This window comes from Anoplopoma fimbria, chromosome 5, assembly GCF_027596085.1.
Source record: "Anoplopoma fimbria isolate UVic2021 breed Golden Eagle Sablefish chromosome 5, Afim_UVic_2022, whole genome shotgun sequence".
NCBI classification, from domain to species: domain Eukaryota; kingdom Metazoa; phylum Chordata; class Actinopteri; order Perciformes; family Anoplopomatidae; genus Anoplopoma; species Anoplopoma fimbria.
Window position 1 is genome coordinate 1,316,316 of NC_072453.1, and position 18,659 is coordinate 1,334,974.

An 18,659-nucleotide genomic window follows, 5' to 3' on the forward strand; every position below is an offset into this window, starting at 1 on the left:
TCTGGTGTTACCTTGACGTAGTTTGGCTTCAGACAACGAATAAAAGTGGTTTTGCATCTAAGAGTTAAAGGACAAAACATGGACGCAGGTTGTTATTTAACATTAGACATGAATTTAAAGAAAGGCTAAGCAGCATATGACAGCTGTTTTTTTATTCCCAGTGATTCACACCAAACGAGAACATAGTAGCCTTAGACAAGCTATCATACTAATACTCATATATCTTTCCATGACATTCTCTAAACCCAACATTCTCTGCAAACCACAGCTATTTGGTTTTAAACAAATGCGGTGCAACTGTATCTGTTCACTCAGTTGACTTTTCACACTGATCCAGATCTTTGGTAACGGCGGCTCAATGCAGTTAGTGTGTTGGTACCTCTCCAGACGGGTGGTGAGTTCAGTCAGGGACTGAAGGAAGTGTGAGGCGGCGGTAGAAGGCTGCTGGCGGAGGCCTTTCCCTCTCCAGCCCAGCTCTCTCTGCTGAATGTAAGCATCCTGAACCTTCCGGAACAGCTCCGACACCATCTGACAAACGTGCAAATTCATAGGCAAACTCTCAAAATGAACTTTGTTTAGGTTTGTTTTTACATTTTCAACATGTATACGGATGTTTACATCTGCATGAATCTCACAGGCGTTACCTTTATTATTATACCATAATTATTCAGATAGACCTTGTCCATTTATAGCATGTCATTTTAAACAGGGGACTGGGCCAGAGGCCTAGGGCTCAAGAGAAAAATATACAGCGGGTAAAATAAGTATTGAACACGTCACCATTTTTCTCAGGAAATATATTTCTAAAGGTGCTATTGACATGAAATGTTCACCAGATGTCGGTAACAACCCAAGTAATCCATACATACAAAGAAAACAAAACAAATAAGTTCAGAAATTAAGTTATGTGTAATAAAATGGAATGCAACAGGGAAAAAGTATTGAACACATGAAGAAAGGGAGATGCAAAAAGGCATGGAAAGCCAAGACAGCAGCTGAAATCGATCAGTAATTAGAAAGCAATCCTGCCCCTTGTCAGTGCAAATTAATATCAGCTGGTTCAGTCCCAACTGATGGCCTATAAAAAGGTGTCTCATTACCAAGGTGTCACACAAGAAACATCTCATGATGGGTAAAAGCAAAGAGCTCTCTCAAGACCTTCTCAACCTTATTGTTGCAAAACATACTGACAGCATTGGTTACAGAAGGATTTCTAAACTTCTGAATGTTCCAGTGAGCACTGTTGGGGCCATAATCCGGAAGTGGAAAGAACATAATTTCACCATAAACCGGCCACGACCAGGTGCTCCTCGCAAGATTTCTGACAGAGGAGTGAAAATAATTATCAGAAGAGTTGTCCAAGAGCCAAGGACCACTTGTGGAGAGCTTCAGAAAGACCTGAACTTAGCAGGTACAATTGTTTCAAAGAAAACAATAAGCAATGCACTCAACGGCCGTGGCCTGTATGCACGCTCACCACGCAAGACTCCATTGCTGGAGAAAAAGCATGTTGAAGCTTGTTTAAAGTTTGCTGCGCAACATTTAGACAAGCCTGTGAAATACTGGGAGAATATAGTCTGGTCAGATGAGACCAAAATTGAACTCTTTGGATGCCATAATACACACCATGTGTGGAGGTCAAATGGCACTGCACATCACCCCAAAAACACCATACCAACAGTGAAGTTTGGAGGTGGGGACATCATGGTGTGGGGCTGTTTTTCAGCATACGGCACTGGCAAACTTCATATAATTGAAGGAAGGATGAATGGAAAAATGTACCGAGATATTCTTGATAAAAATCTGCTGCCATCTACCAGGATGATGAAGATGAAACGAGGGTGGACATTTCAGCAAGACAATGATCCCAAACACACAGCCAAGGAAACTCTCAATTGGTTTCAGAGAAAGAAAATAAAGCTGCTAGAATGGCCCAGCCAATCACCTGACTTGAATCCAATAGAAAATCTATGGAAAGAACTAAAGATCAGAGTTCATAGAAGAGGCCCACGGAACCTTCAAGATTTGAAGACTGTTTGTGTCAAAACACACCTGAGCAATGCATGCGACTAGTTTCTCCATACAGGAGGCGTCTTGAAGCGGTCATTACCAACAAAGGCTTTTGTATGAAGTATTAAATAAATTTCAGTAAGCGTGTTCAATACTTTTTCCCTGTGTCATTCCATTTTGTTACACATAACTTAATTTTTGAACTTATTAGTTTTGTTTTCTTTGTATGTATGGATTACTTGGGTTGTTACCGACATCTGGTGAAAATCTCATGTCAATACCACCTTTAGAAATATATTTACTGAGAAAAATGGTGATGTGTTCAATATTTATTTTACCCGCTGTATATATATGTTCATTATGACCTTACGGTTTATTCATTTGTTGGTTACCAGTAAAGAACTTAACTTAGATGTTATGTAGTTTGAATGGCTGATTGACACCATAGACTGTTTGATAGAAGCTGATGTAGTCAAGGGGACGACACCCATTGGTTTGCAGCCTCGAGTTTTGACAAATTCAGCCCTCGCCATCTTGATTTCTTTGGAACCATAAGTGACCATATTTGGACGATAGGGTGGATCTGGAGAGGAGTAAGGCCCGGCAGGCCAATTTTTCTCTCCTGGGATGGCAAAGTCACGACTCGCCCTACTCTGCCTCTGATTGGGTCGGTTGCCTTCGTTGGCTGGGTTGTTTAGTTTTAGGTATGGTGAGTGAGATTGGTAAGGGTTAGTGTAAGACTATCAGGGTAAGCAGAGTAGGGCCCTAGGGGGAAAAAAGCGCTAGCTAGCTATATTGGTTAACCAAGTTGCGTCTGTAATTTAGCTTAATCCTGATATTAATTGGGACACCAATTTTTGCTTGGGAAACCAGGTTAAAGCAAAATGTGCTTTAAATAAAAAACTTTAACGTAAAACTGAAAGCTGAACAACGTGGTAGCGACCTGTCAATCACAAGGTAGCCACGCCCTTAAGCATACCCTGCTTTATCTAGGCATTTCCGCATTGGCCTCACTTTTCAGACTTGGATGTGGCCCCTTGATTGATACAAAAACCTGTATAATCTGATTACATGTTGTGATCACAATCTCTCGATAGAACCAACTCACGCAAAGGGCTTCCTCTGTGGCTGCTAGGCTTATTCTGTTATGCAATGCAAAAGAGCCATAACCTCAGCAGCCTGTGTGTGTGTAATGTCGGTTCACCTTTAAGCGACTCCTGGCAAAAAGCTCCACCACTTCTGTCCTGAACTGGTCGTGGTTCTTATTCAGGAAATTATGAACCTGAAAAAAGAGGTTGTTTTTGTTTTTTGAAACAAATGTGGATACATCACTGGCTAATGTTTGACAGATCTGCTGTATATGGCATATAGCTGTTTATGGAACCTGATACCTGATAAGTGACAGCTCCGGCATAGTGATAGACAGTGAAGACTGGCAGTGGGTTCTTGGGCTTGGCATAGTAGGGGCTGTTCCCATGGTGGTAGTGGCACTTCTGGAGGAAGGTGTGGTCCGTGGCCTGATGAAAAAATAACGAGGAACAATACCAAAAACATATTTACGTTTACTTTTCAATACTTCATACTCCCTCAAGATCAGATGTAGAACAAAATGGAATGTGTGTACCTGGGGGAGGCAGGTCTGATCGTCCAGTATGCGGAGGATGCCGTGTGGTCTGGAGGAGATCAGCTCCAGACAGGAGTGGAAGTTCTTGAGTGGCATCGGATACCACTGGATCTGTTCTGCACTGTACTCCTCCTGCAGGCAACACACACGGTAAAAACATTGCAGACTGCACTCAGTTATGTACAGGAAAGTTCTTGGTTGTACTTGCCAGATTTCCTATTGGAAAACACAGACACTTCGGCCATTGGCGTCAGTGCTCCTATGCTAACAAATTAGCATACACTATGACTGGCATTAAAGGTTGCATCCCTGATTTTGTTAAAGTCAGGGAGAACACCTTTAAGCAATTAGCATTGGACACTAGAGGGAATGAGAAGAAGCAATTTCATTCTCTGTTTGTGGATGCGGCACTCTTTGGCACATTTGTCTTCCATGCCTACAGGAGCAGTTTGGACTGGAACAGAATCAGGTTTGAAACAGCAGTCAATGCATTGGCTGGGCCAGTTGATTAATGTCAATGACCCAGTGTGTCCTTGTGATTTATGAATCGAAACTGACAGGCAATTTAATCTTTCTTTATTTGGACAAGGCATGTTGTCCTCTAACAGTCAATACTGCATGCTTAGTGTTAACAGAGAGCTATGGGGCTGGAGGTGATGGTGTGTTTGATCGACTGCCATGACAATGTAAGTTTTTGCAAGCGTGATTAGCGGCCGACATTAAACGTACTCAAGTATTTTTGGTTCAGAAACATTCAAAGTATCCGCGGCTTGCATAAACGTAAAAGGCCAACGTTTCTTCTTAAGACTGGCTTGCTAAAATCCCAACAATTTTGTTTGTGTACGGATTAAAACAAGAAACAACGTGTTCATTAGTGGGTTTTAGAGTTGATGACGTGTATTTTTGAACTCTATAGCGAAGGCTGGCTGGCTTTTCACCTTTGCTTCGAGTCTTTGTGCTTAGCTAGGCTAATCACCTCCTGGCTCCAGCTCCATACTTGAGATTGGTATTAACCATCTCATGTCATTTTAAAAAAGAAAGCAAATAAGCCTATTTGTGAAATGTCAGAAGAAAAGAGTCGACAATCCGTTGGAGGAATCTCTCTGGCTATAGCTAACTAGCTAAAAACACAACGAAGAGTGTCTGGAGGAGGATGCCGTAAAAAGGGACTTCCCACAACTTGGAAACCAAACGTTGGGTTTTCTTAAGCCTTTAATGACCCTGATCTACAGGGCGTTAGTGAATGACTCTTCAATTATTGATGAAATCATCCAGTCACAGCTTATAAACCCTTTTTGAAGGGTGTCTTAAGGGGACAGTTGATCTTCAGGTATCTACTACACAGCGTACTGACCTGCTCCTGGGAGATCACGGCCTTGTTGACAAAGTGCTGCAGCTGCTCATTGGCAAAGTTGATACAGAGCTGCTCAAAGCTGTTCACTCCCAGGTCCTACAGAGAAAGACAAGACGTCATATCTACCGCAAAGAAAAAAAAAGCTCAGTTTCTTTTGAGTTTCTCAGATCTCAGTCCAGGCAGATTACAAACCTCAAAGCCGTAGATGTCGACAATGCCCACCGTGCTGTCCATCTCCGTGGGGCTCAGCCAGTCGTTGGTCTGCTCCAACAACCAGTCAAAAAGCACTGAATACAAGGCTTTGGCAATGGCATCTCTGCGAGAGAGGACAAAGAGGGCGGGTGGGGACAATGCAAATGTTTAACAGAAAGAAAATGTAACGAAATGGTGGAATAGAGTTGGAAATGTACAGGATATGAAATAAGGGAACTAGATGCCAAACATCAACGCTGCACATATTCTACATTCACACACAGTTCTATTCCATTCCACTTGAATTGGCTGAGTGCTTAAAAAATATATAATACCATTGCAATTGAACTTTGAGCTACTATGAGAAACTTTCATTTTGTGTTGATTTTTGCGGTCCCTGTGGACAAAGGCGAGCACCAGAGTCCCTTTAAAAAAACTCTCTTTTTAGTGCACCAGGGTCTAACATTCTGTCACGCGCAGTACTGGTTCTCCCCTGCCTCCTTTCCCTCCAGCCCACCCCAGCAATGCAGCCTGGGTCCAGCTGCAAGGTGTTGATGTTGGCTGCCAGCAGGGACCCCTACAAAGTTGTGGCTCTGCTTGTTTCTGTATCAATGTGCTGTGCACTATGGATATAATTAATTTATTTCTTAATACTCTAAATGTTTCCTGGGAAAGCTTGTTCCAAGGTGACAGACAGGAGTTTCCTGACGATTGTTGAAATGTGGATTCTGTCCTGGAACAGTAGACCAGCTCTTCGCTCTCGCAAGAATACTGGGAGTTTATATTTGCTTTGTGGACTTGCGCCTGTGGCCTCTGGTGGGTTTTCTTGGGGGGGGCCATGGCAAAATTGTGGATTGCTCCGATTGTCTCCGAGGTTGCTGCTCAAGGTGAAAGAGTTTCAGGTCCTTGAAGTCTTGTTTGCAATGATGGTAATATGAAACACCCTCGGTCAACAGATGATTGGTTGGGACATGAGCAGTAATATAGGCACTGCACCAGCCAGCCGTGGTGAAAAGGGAGCCGAGCCTGATGGGGAAAGCTCTCCATTTACCTGCATTCCAACCCCTCACCTGTAAGCGTGAACTTTTGGTGATAATCAAGAGAATCTGACTGCAGAGGCAAGCTTCCTTAATGAGTTTTCTTTGCAGGGCTGGGTTCACCTTTAGTGGCCGCGGAGCTCATGCATCTGGGAGGTAATCAGAGTTGAACTTCCTCTCCTGCTTCTTTGTGATTTAAAAAAAACTATTCAAGGTAATTCTATCATTTGCCCTGGGAGCGTCTCAGGATCAACCAAGAAGCGCTGCAGGATGTGGTTTTGGGAGGGGGACACATGGGCTTCTGTTTTTGGTCTGCTTCCACCATAGACCGTTTATAAGAAGTGGACGTAGTCATCGTGACTTAACCCATTGGTTTGTGGACAGAGTGGCGTAGTGATGCCATAAACGGCTCTGGTAGCGGCAGCGACCTGTCAATCACAGTAAGCCCGCCCTAAAGCATACTCTGCTTTATGGTCTATTTGACTCTAAATGGACCAAAATTTACTAAATAAAAATCATGCTGTATTGAAGAAGACTTAAAAAAATGCTTTTTAGATCATAAACTCATGTTAACAATGTTTACTAATGTAACAAATTAAGTGAGAAGTAGAGTCATTTTCTCATGATTTCTATACAATCAGACTACTTTTTGCAACCCGAGGAGTCGCCCTCTGCCGATCAGTAGAATGACTGCAAGTTTTAGGACACTTCCAGAATGGCTTCACTCGGCAGAACCAGGGGTTGCCGCCTGACCCCAACCAGGCTCCGGATAAGTTGCAGAAAATGGATTGATATATCAGTAGAGGGAGGTGATTCATTTAGTTTTGGTTTGAGAGACTTGTCTGCTGTCTGGGCCTACACTCAGTCTGCATCAACAAGTCCTTACCTGTATTCTATGGCACTTTCTACAGACAGAGGGCAGTAGATCCTGTCGTAGGTCGTCTCCTGCGGAAGAGAACGCTAATTAATGTGCACACATGCAGACTTACGTTTGATAACTCGGCAAGAGGCGCTGCCGGTGCATGAGCAGCTACTAACCGTGACTCTGTGGGTGATGACAGTCTGCAAGGCCTCGGAGGAAATCTGCAGCAAGGAGCCGACCCTCCTAACCTCGGCCTCGCTGAAAATACGCGCAACCTCGAACGACTCGCTCTGAAGCAAAAAACACCTAGTGATGTATGATATCCATGTCTGATCTGTGTACCTCTCACTAACTGTCCTGTGCACACGCACCTCATATGAGCTGAAGCAGATGTTGCCGAGCTGAAGGATGGAGGAGAGGATGGCCCAGACAGTGGAGATCTGGTCAGCATGCAGACCGATGGTCTCAAAGCACTGAACCAAAAGTTGGAAGTCCTGCTTGTCCTGCTTCCACTTTAGTTCACAGGCACCACCCTGGAGGCGGACAGAGAAAATGTCAAATGTGTAACAATGAAGAAAATAAAACGAGTTGGAGAAGAGTCCGATGTTCATTGATTTGTGAAGTACTTGGTTTAGGTAGTAATAGGTCTCGGCTCCTTGCAGGTAGAGCTCCTGTTTGTCCCAGTCATTCATACCTGCCAGAAGCTCATAGAACACATGGTAGTTCCTCTCCTCATTGGCCTAAAAGGGAAATGAGACAAGAACCAGCAAGTGACATCAATGGCGTTTGTCACTCGCAGCATAACCATCAATGTAATAGACCACCCTGCAACGTACAAATGGGTGGGGGTTTGGATCACTTAGTTACACTCCACACCAGTGGGAAATAATTTTGTAGAAATCAAGGTTAAAACAGCAACGTGTTATCTTGTTCATAATGACAATGGGACACCCTAGGCAAAAACATCATTTTTCATGCACTGATCAATTTTTCTTCCATGTGTCTTTTACTTTAGCCTTTGCCTTTTTGTGTCTGTAGATTTCTCCTAAATTCACCTAAAGTAAAGACATTGGATAGGGCCTCATTTGTAATCTAAACATGACATTTCAGAGAACTTGTACTACAAAAAATTATAGATATCTATTAGTTATTTTATTTACCCTTTTCACCAGTTTCTTCAAAACCTATGTAATTGTGCAAAACAAATCATTAAAGGTTGTTTTCTCTAAATTAGTTTTTATCAGACTCTAAGCCGGAAATTTCGACTTCAGTAGCACTTACTACACCAAACTTTCTGGTTTCATTCCTATCAATATTCTGAAGGTTTAAAGGAAGGATTTGAACATATATCATTCAGAGCCTTATTTATACTTATACTTATACTTATTTATTTTATTCCTAAAATCGTGGCAAACATGGAGTTTTGAGGGCAGTTGACATTCTTTTCAGATTAATGGAGTGACAATAATAGATATCCCAAACTCCCTCTGTAAAAACTTTGACTCTATTATGGCAAAATATTTCTGAACATGGCTCTATCACATGTTCAGAGTTCTCTTCTAGAAATGTATGCAAATTAGTTTATATTTAATAAAGATAATTCCTCAATTGTTCATGTCTATAAGTAAAAAAAATAATTATATTAACCTTCCTTAGTAAAACATATTAGCATGTCTCATGAATATCTTAAGTTTTAGGTGATGCTAATAAGGGTGCTGGAGAAGAAGTGAGTAGATCAGTAGTTATTACAGTTCATCATGTAGGGATCATGCATGTCTGAACCAAAGTTTATGGCAATCCATCCTATATTTGTCAAATCATTTCACCAAGAACCCTCAAAATAACTGCTAGCTAACTTAGCATCCTGAACCTGAGTGCCCTAAGGGTTTAACATGTAGCAACATATCGAAGGGGAAGAAGCTTGGCTAAAAGCTCATGATAACCATTTTTAGCTTAGTGAAACACAATTCCAACCCCAAGCAACTTAATGAGCACACAGCAAAAACACGCTAACAGTATATGTGCGCAAAGTGGTGCTAGCTATTTTACTAATTTTGCTATTTCATGCTACCCGCACTAAAGATATTTCGTCATAAATTGAGATTCCATGGATGCCAACAGTAACGCTATAAGTCCTATTACTCTATGTCCAAAACGTATTGAAACAACGGTTGAAGAACAGAAAAAATAAACTTTACTATATTTCTTCACTATATATATATATATATATATATATATATATATATATATATATATATATATATATATATATATACTGCGTGTTATTTTCAATCAGGGGCCAGAGGCCTAGGGTTCAAGAGGCTAGTAGAATATTCAAAGGTTCACCAATGTCATTAAGATTTATCTTCTGGGAACCATGAATGACTGAGCCAAAGTGTGTGTCAATCCATGGAGTACACATTGAGATATTTTATCAGATAATTTGAAAACTTTGACCTGTTGGTGGTGCTAGGTGGAAAGTAAGGGGATCACCAAGTTCAATAGTATTCATTCTCTTGGGACCTTGAATATCTGTACCAAATGTCATGGCAATCCATTTTGACATTCGTTAATATTTAATTCTGAAGTGGTGGACAGACCAACCAACCAATGTTTTTTTCCCTAGAGCCATGCCACTAGCAAGGCTAAAAACTGAAGATTGAAAAGCTATTTGATCATTTGTATACTGTAGATGAAGGTATCCTCTATCAAGCTGGGATAGCTGAGCCTCCAAACTGTTCATTTTCCAAGAAGCAAAAGCACTCAACCAGAAAAAGGAACTTGAGACTTTTTCCTACAAGCCAACACAAGCCAAATGTGATATATTAGACTAATAGCCGATCACACAATCATTTACACAGTGACTAACAAATTGTCCAGCAGCCCTTTTCAAGCCAAAGCCAATGTGATGTGTTGTCTTTTTCCCAAATGTCTCTTATAATCTGATGAACCTGATGAAATGAGCTTCTTCAGTAAATGTAACATCTGTTTTAGCACACAGCACACTCACTCAATGTCCTCACCTGAAAGACAACCCTGGACTTCTCAAGGAGATATTTGGACAACGAGGTCCCTACAACAACCCCGCTGTTAACCGAGATGAGAAACAGTTGACAAATAAAACCACTGCAACCATCTCGTCAGGAACATATGGTGAAACGTCAAAAAGATAACGACATCGGGTGGACTCACTGGAGGATGTGGATGTGGAGGTACTTGCCGAAGCGGCTTGAGTTATTGTTGAGGATGGTCTTGGCATTCCCGAAACTCTCCAGGATGGGAAAGACCTCCATGGGCTGGAAGAGATAGACAATAAGGACTGGAGGACTGGAAGGTACAACCGCCAACGCTTTGCAGTGGGCTAGCTGACAGAACTTTTATTTAAAATGAATTACCTGTCGCAGGTTGCTGTTTATGTCCTGATACATAGAGCTGAGGTAGTGGACTATTAGCTTGGTAGCCTCAGTCTTCCCTGATCCACTCTGGCCACTACATAAGAAATAAAAATGACCTGAAATACGACACAGCTTACAATGGTGATGACATTAAACAAAGGCCCCTGTCTCCATGTGAACCAGGGACGCTGCGGCTCCCTGTTGGCACCTTACAACTTGGCCACCAAGGCAACCAACGGCATGAGCCAAGCGTGGTCAGCTACATTTTCTGCAAATTGGGGTTGAAGTGTTGCTCAAGGTGGTGTAGTGGCTACCATTTCGCCTCAGAATGGTCCGGGTTTCGAACTAGGGTTGGGCTGCACTCTGTTTGGCGTTCGGATTGGATAAGCAGCTTATCATTTAAAATATGTATCTGCACAGATTAAAGGTGATGGAAAAGAGCAGGTCTTTTGTATAAAATCTGAGGCCGGAAAAATGAAACCATAGACTGTATAAAATATGGATGAAATCTCTGTGACGTCACCCATAGGTTTCTGAAGGGCTGTAGTGAAGCTCAAAGTGGGTGGCTCTGGCCGTAACCATCTAGGCACTGACAACACAGCCTAACTCTTAAAATGGGCAAAGAGGTAGCTCGTCTGTGAAGCTGAGGTGGCCCTGGTGACGCGGGAGAGTGAGGATATTAGCTATAGGGATGTTTGTCCTGCTGTAAAGTTAGGCATTGTTACATGGGGGGTCTATGGAGATAGACTAGCTTTTGAAGCCATCCTGAGGAACTGCACTTTTTGGCACTTCGTCATTGGATTAATTTCTCAGCACCGGAGGTTGCTGCTTGGATAAATCCCAGAATTTGACAAAACTGCATAGAAATAGACTACCCATGATGATATATGTGTGCTTGCCAGTACCTTATGATGATGCACTGCTCCTGTGTGGAGGCTTGAGACTGACTGAAAGCGGCGTCGGCTATGGCGTACACATGGCTGAAGCAGAGAACAACAGAAAGTCAAACATTAGTATCGAAAAAAACGTAAGACGGGCAGGAAATTTGGGTGATTGACATGCAGCCAGTTGAGTAAGAATAGTCTGCTCACGGTGGGTTTCTATGCTGCTCTGTGCCCTGGTATTTCTCTCTCAGCTCCTCTGTGTAGATGTTAAGGGGTTTGAAGGGGTTAATGGACAGCAGCATGTTTCCAACGTAAGTCTGGGAATAAAGAAAATGACACAGGCATTCAGTGAATGAAAAATTCATACTTCTGGGGGAAAAACAAGTCTGAAAATCAAATTTAGCATAGACAACAGGTATTGCTACCATAATGCTAACTGTTGAGTTGTGGTAGTGCAGTATTATTTATCTGTGATTTTATTGTTGTTTTTTTAGATACCAAGATGTTCACCGTCATTTGGCTTTCATGTAGCATTCAAGTATTAAAAGTCTAACTTTTACTTCAAAAACCTCAAGGTTGCCTGTTGTACTAGTTTTTCGGAGCCTTCTCAGTGAGTGGAGTTTTTTTTTTTTTTTTACTTGTTTACAAAACCTCTTTTTACATAATATTCCAGTTGCAGCATTGGTAAATATGCCACCCAAATGAAATGAACGAACATTTTACCTGGTTTAAAAAACGCTCTGGATCATAGTGTGAGATCAGGAATGAAGCTTACATAAATACAGTCACGGTGGAACCTCTTCTTCAGATTCAGAAGCACAGAGCTCTCACACACCTCTCTGAGAACAGTAGACAAACAAGTTGAAAAAATGTATTTATACTGTAGGTACTGTGTGTGTGTGTGTGTGTGTGTGTGTGTGTGTGTGTGTGTGTGTGTGTGTGTGTGTGTGTGTGTGTGTGTGTGTGTGTGTGTGTGAGAGAGAGAGAGAGAGAGAGAGACTCACTCCAGCTGGGAGAGATCCTCCACCTCATCCACCTCTATAGATCTTTTGCATCCAGGCATCACCACCTGAAAAAGACATGAGCAGCAATGAGGACACAAGTAGACATCAAATCCCCGCCAGTCTCTATTTGAAGCATCCTTTCAGTCAGGACCATGAATTTCACACATCTCTGCCCTTACCTTCTCTCCACAGCCATCTTCTAGTCTGGCTAACATTGAATTAAATGCATTTTCTTTTTCAATAAGCAATTGATCCTTCGCTCATCAGAGCCCTTTATGGTTTAAGATGTGTTTTGTTTCTGCATTTCCCTGCTGCTAATGGTCCACTCCACCCGTAACCTTTCCACAGTGGGTAACCAATCCACTTGCAGCGGTGGAGCGGTGTGATAGCTGATATACTGCAATCTCATAGCAGCGTGCCGTGGGTGTGTTGTATGCTCTATTGTATCTGCACAGACCAGGAAATAAATAAACCAGCAGTAAGTCTTTTATGCCCTATTGTCTTGTGTGCACACCGGCTATAAGTGATGAAGTAGAACTGATATGCAGACATTCCAACCCTTAAGGCATTCTTAGACAATAGACAGCAATAGTTTTACTTTTCTGAATTGGAGGTAATGATTGTCTCTTTAGTTTATAGGAAAATGCCACTTGACAAAGTAGAGCGAGACATTAGTAAAATGGTAAATGCTGAGGCTCACCACTGCTAAAATGTTGTAATAAAACAGAGAATAACTTAAGTGCACTGCAATCTTTTCCTGCTAATTACGGGGGCCAAAGCACAGGGACATACAGTATGTCAGTCAGTTGGTCAGTCAGATGGTCATTCTGTTATCTTTACGAGTTAGGGCCATTTTGCTATTTTGCTTCCTTTCAGTTAAAGGCCAACATCAGCTCAACACCAGGATCTCCCCTTTCCAAACACTCTAGTACCCTTTGAGGCCTTTTTCTGACGCAGGAACCTCCTAAAGGTTCTACCTCCTGTAACATCCGTTGTCACTGGTTCTGTTTTTGTTTCCCGTTGCTCACTGTCCGCTTCAGAGACAAGTTCCTGGAACTAGTTGGACGTTGCTCAGGAGCTGATACTACATGCAATGGATAAAGGAAGTGTCAACAGCACAATGCAGTAGAAGTATATAACGGGCAAACAGGAGCGGATCATAATACAATGAGGCCTCATACTGAAATATGACCAAATACACTTATCAAACAGAGTGAATTAAAAATATTAGCCTGCTTCAAATACCTGCTGGTACACTCTGCAGTTGAGGTAATTTAGGTAATAATGAAAGTTAACAGGTAAAAGTAGATGGATATGTTAATATGAACTGCACAATCAATCCTGTGGCAAAATGCGGTGAGTGAAGCTAGAATTAAATTTGCTCTGCGTTATATCTTATAGACCCAAAGAATAGCTCGAGGACCACCTTGAGGAACTACCCTCAGGGACAAGGGTGCTAACAACCCTGTACCAACTTTCATTGTTATGCAGATGATACCCAATTTTATTTATCGATTAAGCCAGACGAAACCAACCAACTTCAAGCATGTCTTATGGACATAAAGACCTGGATGACCTCCAACTTCTTGATGTTAAACTCCGACAAAACTGAAGTTATTCTACTCGGCCCAGATCACCTTCGAAATCAATTATCTAACAATATAGTTTCTCTAGATGACATTGCTCTGGCATCCAGCACTACCGTAAAAAACCTCGGAGTTATCTTTGATCAGGATCTGTCTTTTAACTCCTATATAAAACAAATTTCAAGGACAGCCTTATGTTCCCAGCTTCCCAGCCAGCTTCTCTGCACTGGCTAAATTAAAAATTCTTCTCCTCACCTACAAAGCTCTAACTGGCCAGGCACCGTCTTATCTAAAGGAACTTGAAGTTCCATATTACCCAACTAGAGAGCTGCGCTCCCTCAATGCAGGGTTACTTGTGATTCCTAGAGTATCTAAAAGTAGGATGGGAGCCAGAGCCTTCAGTTATCAAGCTCTTCTTCTGTGGAACCAGCTTACAGTTTCAGTCCGGGGGGCATACACACTCACCACTTTTAAGAGTAGGCTTAAGATCTTCCTTTTTGATAGCGCTTATAGCTAGGGCTGGCTCAGGTTCGCCTTTGTTCTGCCACTAGATATGCTGCTATAGGCCTAGACTGCCGGGAGAATACCTAGGATACACTGAGCGCCTCTCTCCTCTTCTCTCCCTCCATCTTTATGTATTCATGTCCTATTTATGCACATTACTGATTTTGCTTCTTCCCCAGAGTCCTTTGTGCTTTCTCGCCTCGCAGGTTACCATGAATCGTGGTTATATCTGGACCGTGGTCGTGCCTCCTGCTGAGGCCCTTCTGACACCCACTGCTACTACCATTATTATTATTAGTCACATTACTATTATTATTCCCTGTACTATTACGCTTATTGGCTTTGCCTCGACCCTGGAGTCTTTGTGCTTTCTCGCCTCGCAGGTTTCCATAAATCGTGGCTGTACCTGGACTGTGGTCGTGCCTCCTGCTGTGACCCTTCTGACACCCACTGCTACTACCATTATTATTATATGTCACATTACTATTACTATTACCTATACGATTACGCTTATTGGCTTTGCTTCTACCCTGGAGTCTTTGTGCTTTCTCGCCTCACAGGTTTCCATGAATCCTTGTGGTACCTGGACCGTGGTCGTGCCTCCTGCCGTGACCCAGCTGACACCCACTGCTACTTCCATTATTATTATTAGTCACATTACTATTACTATTCCCTATATTATAATTATACTATGTTCATTGCTGCTGTTATTAGTCTTCATTTTTTCCTTTGTTACTCTGCTTACTACTCTTATTATATGAATCATTTATGTCATATACATTGAATGTGTTGTAACTGTTATGTTGTTCATTCTGTACACATGACATCTATTGCATTCTGTCCATCCTGGGAGAAGGATCCCCCCTCTGTCGCTCTCCCATAGGTTTCTTCCTTTTTTCTCCCTGTTAAAGGTTTTTTTTAGGGGAGTTCCTTTGCCGATGTGAGGGTTACGGGACAGAGGATGTCGCATGTGTACGGATTGTAAAGCCCAAATTTATGATTTTGGGCTATACAAAATAAATTGAATTGAATTGAATTATCATGACCTCCTCAAAATGCAGTGTTAATACCTGTGTGCTGACCAGTCGACTCTCCAGCATCTCCTGGGTGGAGTCCTCTGATTCCCAGGGGCCCCTGCCATTGTTGGCAGGAACGGTCTTGGCCTGGCCCCCATCATCATACACTGTCCACTTGGTTAGCTTCTCCACTGTTTGGTGGGGCAACAGGTTCTCAGCACGCAGCCAATCCTGATCCCACACACAACAAAAATAGATGATTGACCTTGAAAGAATCATTTGATCACAGTGATTCGACATTTTGTCACATTTCATCTATTGTTATTTCTCTTAGATTTGTTTAAGTGACAGAGTGGAGTTTCAGACTCATAACTTCATACTTGTGTTTTTAATGAAGAGTCTACCGCCAAAAACTTAACACATACCTGAGGGTCTCCACTCATCCGTGGGTTACCAGCCCAGTGCACCTCTGGTCGGGGGATGGTATATATCCCCCCCTCACCCATCAGCTGGGCCACTTCCCTGTCTGCCTCTTCTTCATACAAGGACCGACCACCTGACATCACAGCACTTGCCTCCCCATTTGGGAAGGGCTGAGTGGTGGACCGGGGTATCCCAGTTGTAGCCTCTCTCTCCGGGTCTTGTCCCTTGGCTTGAGTCATCCCACCACTTATTATTCCCCCTGACAAGGATATCTTGGTCAGGTTGATCTGGGAGGGGTTCAGTTTCCGTCTTGCAGCCTGTAGCATACTGACTCCATCTTGATTGTTGAGGGCAGCTCTTCTCTTTTTATCCTCGATGCTGGATGAATCCTCCAGTGTACTACTGGACCCGGGGCTTCTCTCAACCACGTCCGTACCTGATGTTAACCCCCCTGGCAAGGACTTCTTGATGGACTTCAGGAGACTGAGATCTGGTTTGACTGGGAGCACAAACCTGGCACCTGGTTTAGGGGGTTTTGGCTGTGATGTAGTGGGTTCTCCTGTTGGTCCAGTGGTACTTGATGGAGTAGAAGTTCCAGGAGCTGCCTGGGGAACCTCAGCTGTCTTTGCCTTGGCCAGTTTGTTCATCCTTGGGAGTACCACAGCGTATTTGGCCTCTACTTCTTTCTCCCCAGCTGGGGCCGCTTCATCCCCTCCCTCCCCCGCCTTTCCCTGGAGGCTGGCATCCTCTTTACCCATTTTGTCCGCAGAGGGGCCCCTATTTTTCTTACTGGACAGGCTTGTTTTACTGGCCACTCTCATAGCCATCCTATGTTTGAGGATATTACCCTTAGATTTTCTGGCGACTTGCTTCTGCTTTATTGTTCGAAAGGAGAGCCAGTGGGATACCCCAATGGCTTTAGTCCAAGCAGAAAGCTTCTTTCTCATGTTAAACCCATGCGGCATGTTATTTTGAATCCAACCAGACACTCGCCGAAGAGTGGTCATACCTTTTCTCCGTGCTATCAAACGTTCCTTGGGTTTGTTGGACCCCTCATCAATGGCCTCGCTCTCTGATGTTTCCTCGTCAGGCTTCGCTAACTCCTTATTTGCTTTCTGTCGTAGAGGTGCCATCTTGACCTTCCCCAAGAGCAAGCTTTGTGGCCGCCCTTTGACGACACTACTAGTGTCCTGCTGCTCCTCAGGCTCCAGATTCGCTTTTAGGTCTTTACCTTTGGCTTTGAGGAGCATAATTCGGTTTTGGCCTTTAATGGCTTTGGTCAATGTTTGTTCAGCCTCCCCCTCTTCGACGTCTGGATCAGCTTCTACTGGATCATCTTTCCCATTGATGCTTTCTGTTTGGCGCTTGCTGGAAAGAGCTTTTGGTGGTTGAATCTCCTCTGTTTCATAACTGGGTTTGTCCTCTTTTTGTGTTTTTTTTCTATTCTTTTTTTCTTCCTTGGCTTTTTGTTTGGCTTCCTTTTCTAACCTCTGCTTCTCTGCTTTGGCTCTTTGTTTCTCTTCCTTCTCCGCCTGCTTATCTGCCTTTGTTTTTTTAAACATCTTGTATTTCGGTCCTTGTGTAGGCTCTGAGGCACGTGGAATCCGTCGGCGCCGTCTGCAGGCTTTATCAGCCGTTGGCTTTTCAAACGTGTCCTCCTGGGTTATTGCCTCGTCTTCACTCACATCACTGTTTACTGCCTCAGACACTTCAACTTCCTTCTCTTTTTCCTCTTCCTCTTCACTGGATGTGACTGCTTCCCTTTTGGATTTACCTTCCTCTGAAAGCTCTTTGTCCGATTCCTCGTCTGCGGTCTGTTCTGTATCTCTTTGAGTATCTGATGCCTCAGCCTCCTCCTCACTGCTCTCCTCACTCCCATGTGTCTCAGATTGCTCTTCGTTACTTCCCCGCTTCTCCTCTTTCTCAGCGTTGCTAGTTTCCTCGTCCATCACCTCCACTGAGCTTCCTGTATCACTCTCTGATTCCTCCTCCTCAGTGTCCCTCACTTTGTCACTTCTCTTGTTTTCAGGCTCAGTGGGGAGCTCGTTGTTGTTCCTCCCACGAATGGTTGGGGCTGCTTTCGGTGGAGGCTTGAGTTTTGTGGTCTTTTTTTGGCCCATCTTACTATCTTTGTCATGTTTAGATGCTGTTCTACAATTTACAGTTGTTCCATTTTCTAGTGTGCTCCCCACTTGTTTCTGCGATTCTTTTGGTTCTGTACCTCTCTTTTTAGTTTGATCTACTTTACTTTGAATATTGCTCTTCACTTCCTCTGTCTTTCTGTCGTCCTGAGTTGTTGAATCCACACTTCTTTTTTGTCTCCCATTAGGCACTTTGGAGGGAGGCTGAGATGCATTCTGTCTCACATTATTCAGCTGATTTCCTTTTTTGGAGCCTCTGCCTTCTGCTTTGTGGCATTTGTTCTACCTTGTGACTTGACCGGTGACATGCTATCAATTCTTCAGTGTTGTATAACCTAAGAAAAATGTATAAATTGTCATTTATTTTGTTTTGTTTTATTATATGATTATTTTTTATTGTACTTTGATAGACATGTTAGCCATTCAAAAACAATTAAAACAATTGCAGGCTGTAAATTGAGTAACATGTCTGTCAAACTCTGTGAAACCAGGTCCTTAGGTCTATCTTTCAGCATCTAGACCACGTTTCACACTTTTAAGTCCCTGATCCTTTAGGATAAAGACACCCAGGTCAGACCCAGTTTAGCCATGACTGACCTGATTTGCTATCTGTTATTATTAGACTTA

General features: G+C 42.9%; 1 protein-coding gene across 1 annotated transcript in view; it reads right to left on the bottom strand.

The window, feature by feature from the left end:
• myo15b (myosin XVB) overlaps positions 1-18,011 on the bottom strand; it is a 55,026-nt gene extending 37,015 nt beyond the window's left edge. Inside the window, exons 1-20 of the mRNA XM_054599446.1 lie at positions 15,894-18,011; positions 15,523-15,699; positions 12,363-12,427; positions 12,134-12,197; positions 11,566-11,675; positions 11,380-11,454; positions 10,475-10,568; positions 10,272-10,375; positions 10,103-10,166; positions 7,706-7,819; positions 7,451-7,612; positions 7,256-7,369; positions 7,104-7,162; positions 5,181-5,304; positions 4,989-5,084; positions 3,635-3,766; positions 3,402-3,527; positions 3,215-3,292; positions 380-528; positions 12-57 (exon numbers count right to left, since the gene is read on the bottom strand). Of these exons, the coding sequence (XP_054455421.1) occupies positions 12-57; positions 380-528; positions 3,215-3,292; positions 3,402-3,527; positions 3,635-3,766; positions 4,989-5,084; positions 5,181-5,304; positions 7,104-7,162; positions 7,256-7,369; positions 7,451-7,612; positions 7,706-7,819; positions 10,103-10,166; positions 10,272-10,375; positions 10,475-10,568; positions 11,380-11,454; positions 11,566-11,675; positions 12,134-12,197; positions 12,363-12,427; positions 15,523-15,699; positions 15,894-18,011 (4,071 nt within the window). The remainder of the gene's footprint in view (positions 1-11; positions 58-379; positions 529-3,214; positions 3,293-3,401; positions 3,528-3,634; positions 3,767-4,988; positions 5,085-5,180; positions 5,305-7,103; positions 7,163-7,255; positions 7,370-7,450; positions 7,613-7,705; positions 7,820-10,102; positions 10,167-10,271; positions 10,376-10,474; positions 10,569-11,379; positions 11,455-11,565; positions 11,676-12,133; positions 12,198-12,362; positions 12,428-15,522; positions 15,700-15,893) is intronic.
• Positions 18,012-18,659: the final 648 nt, after the last annotated feature.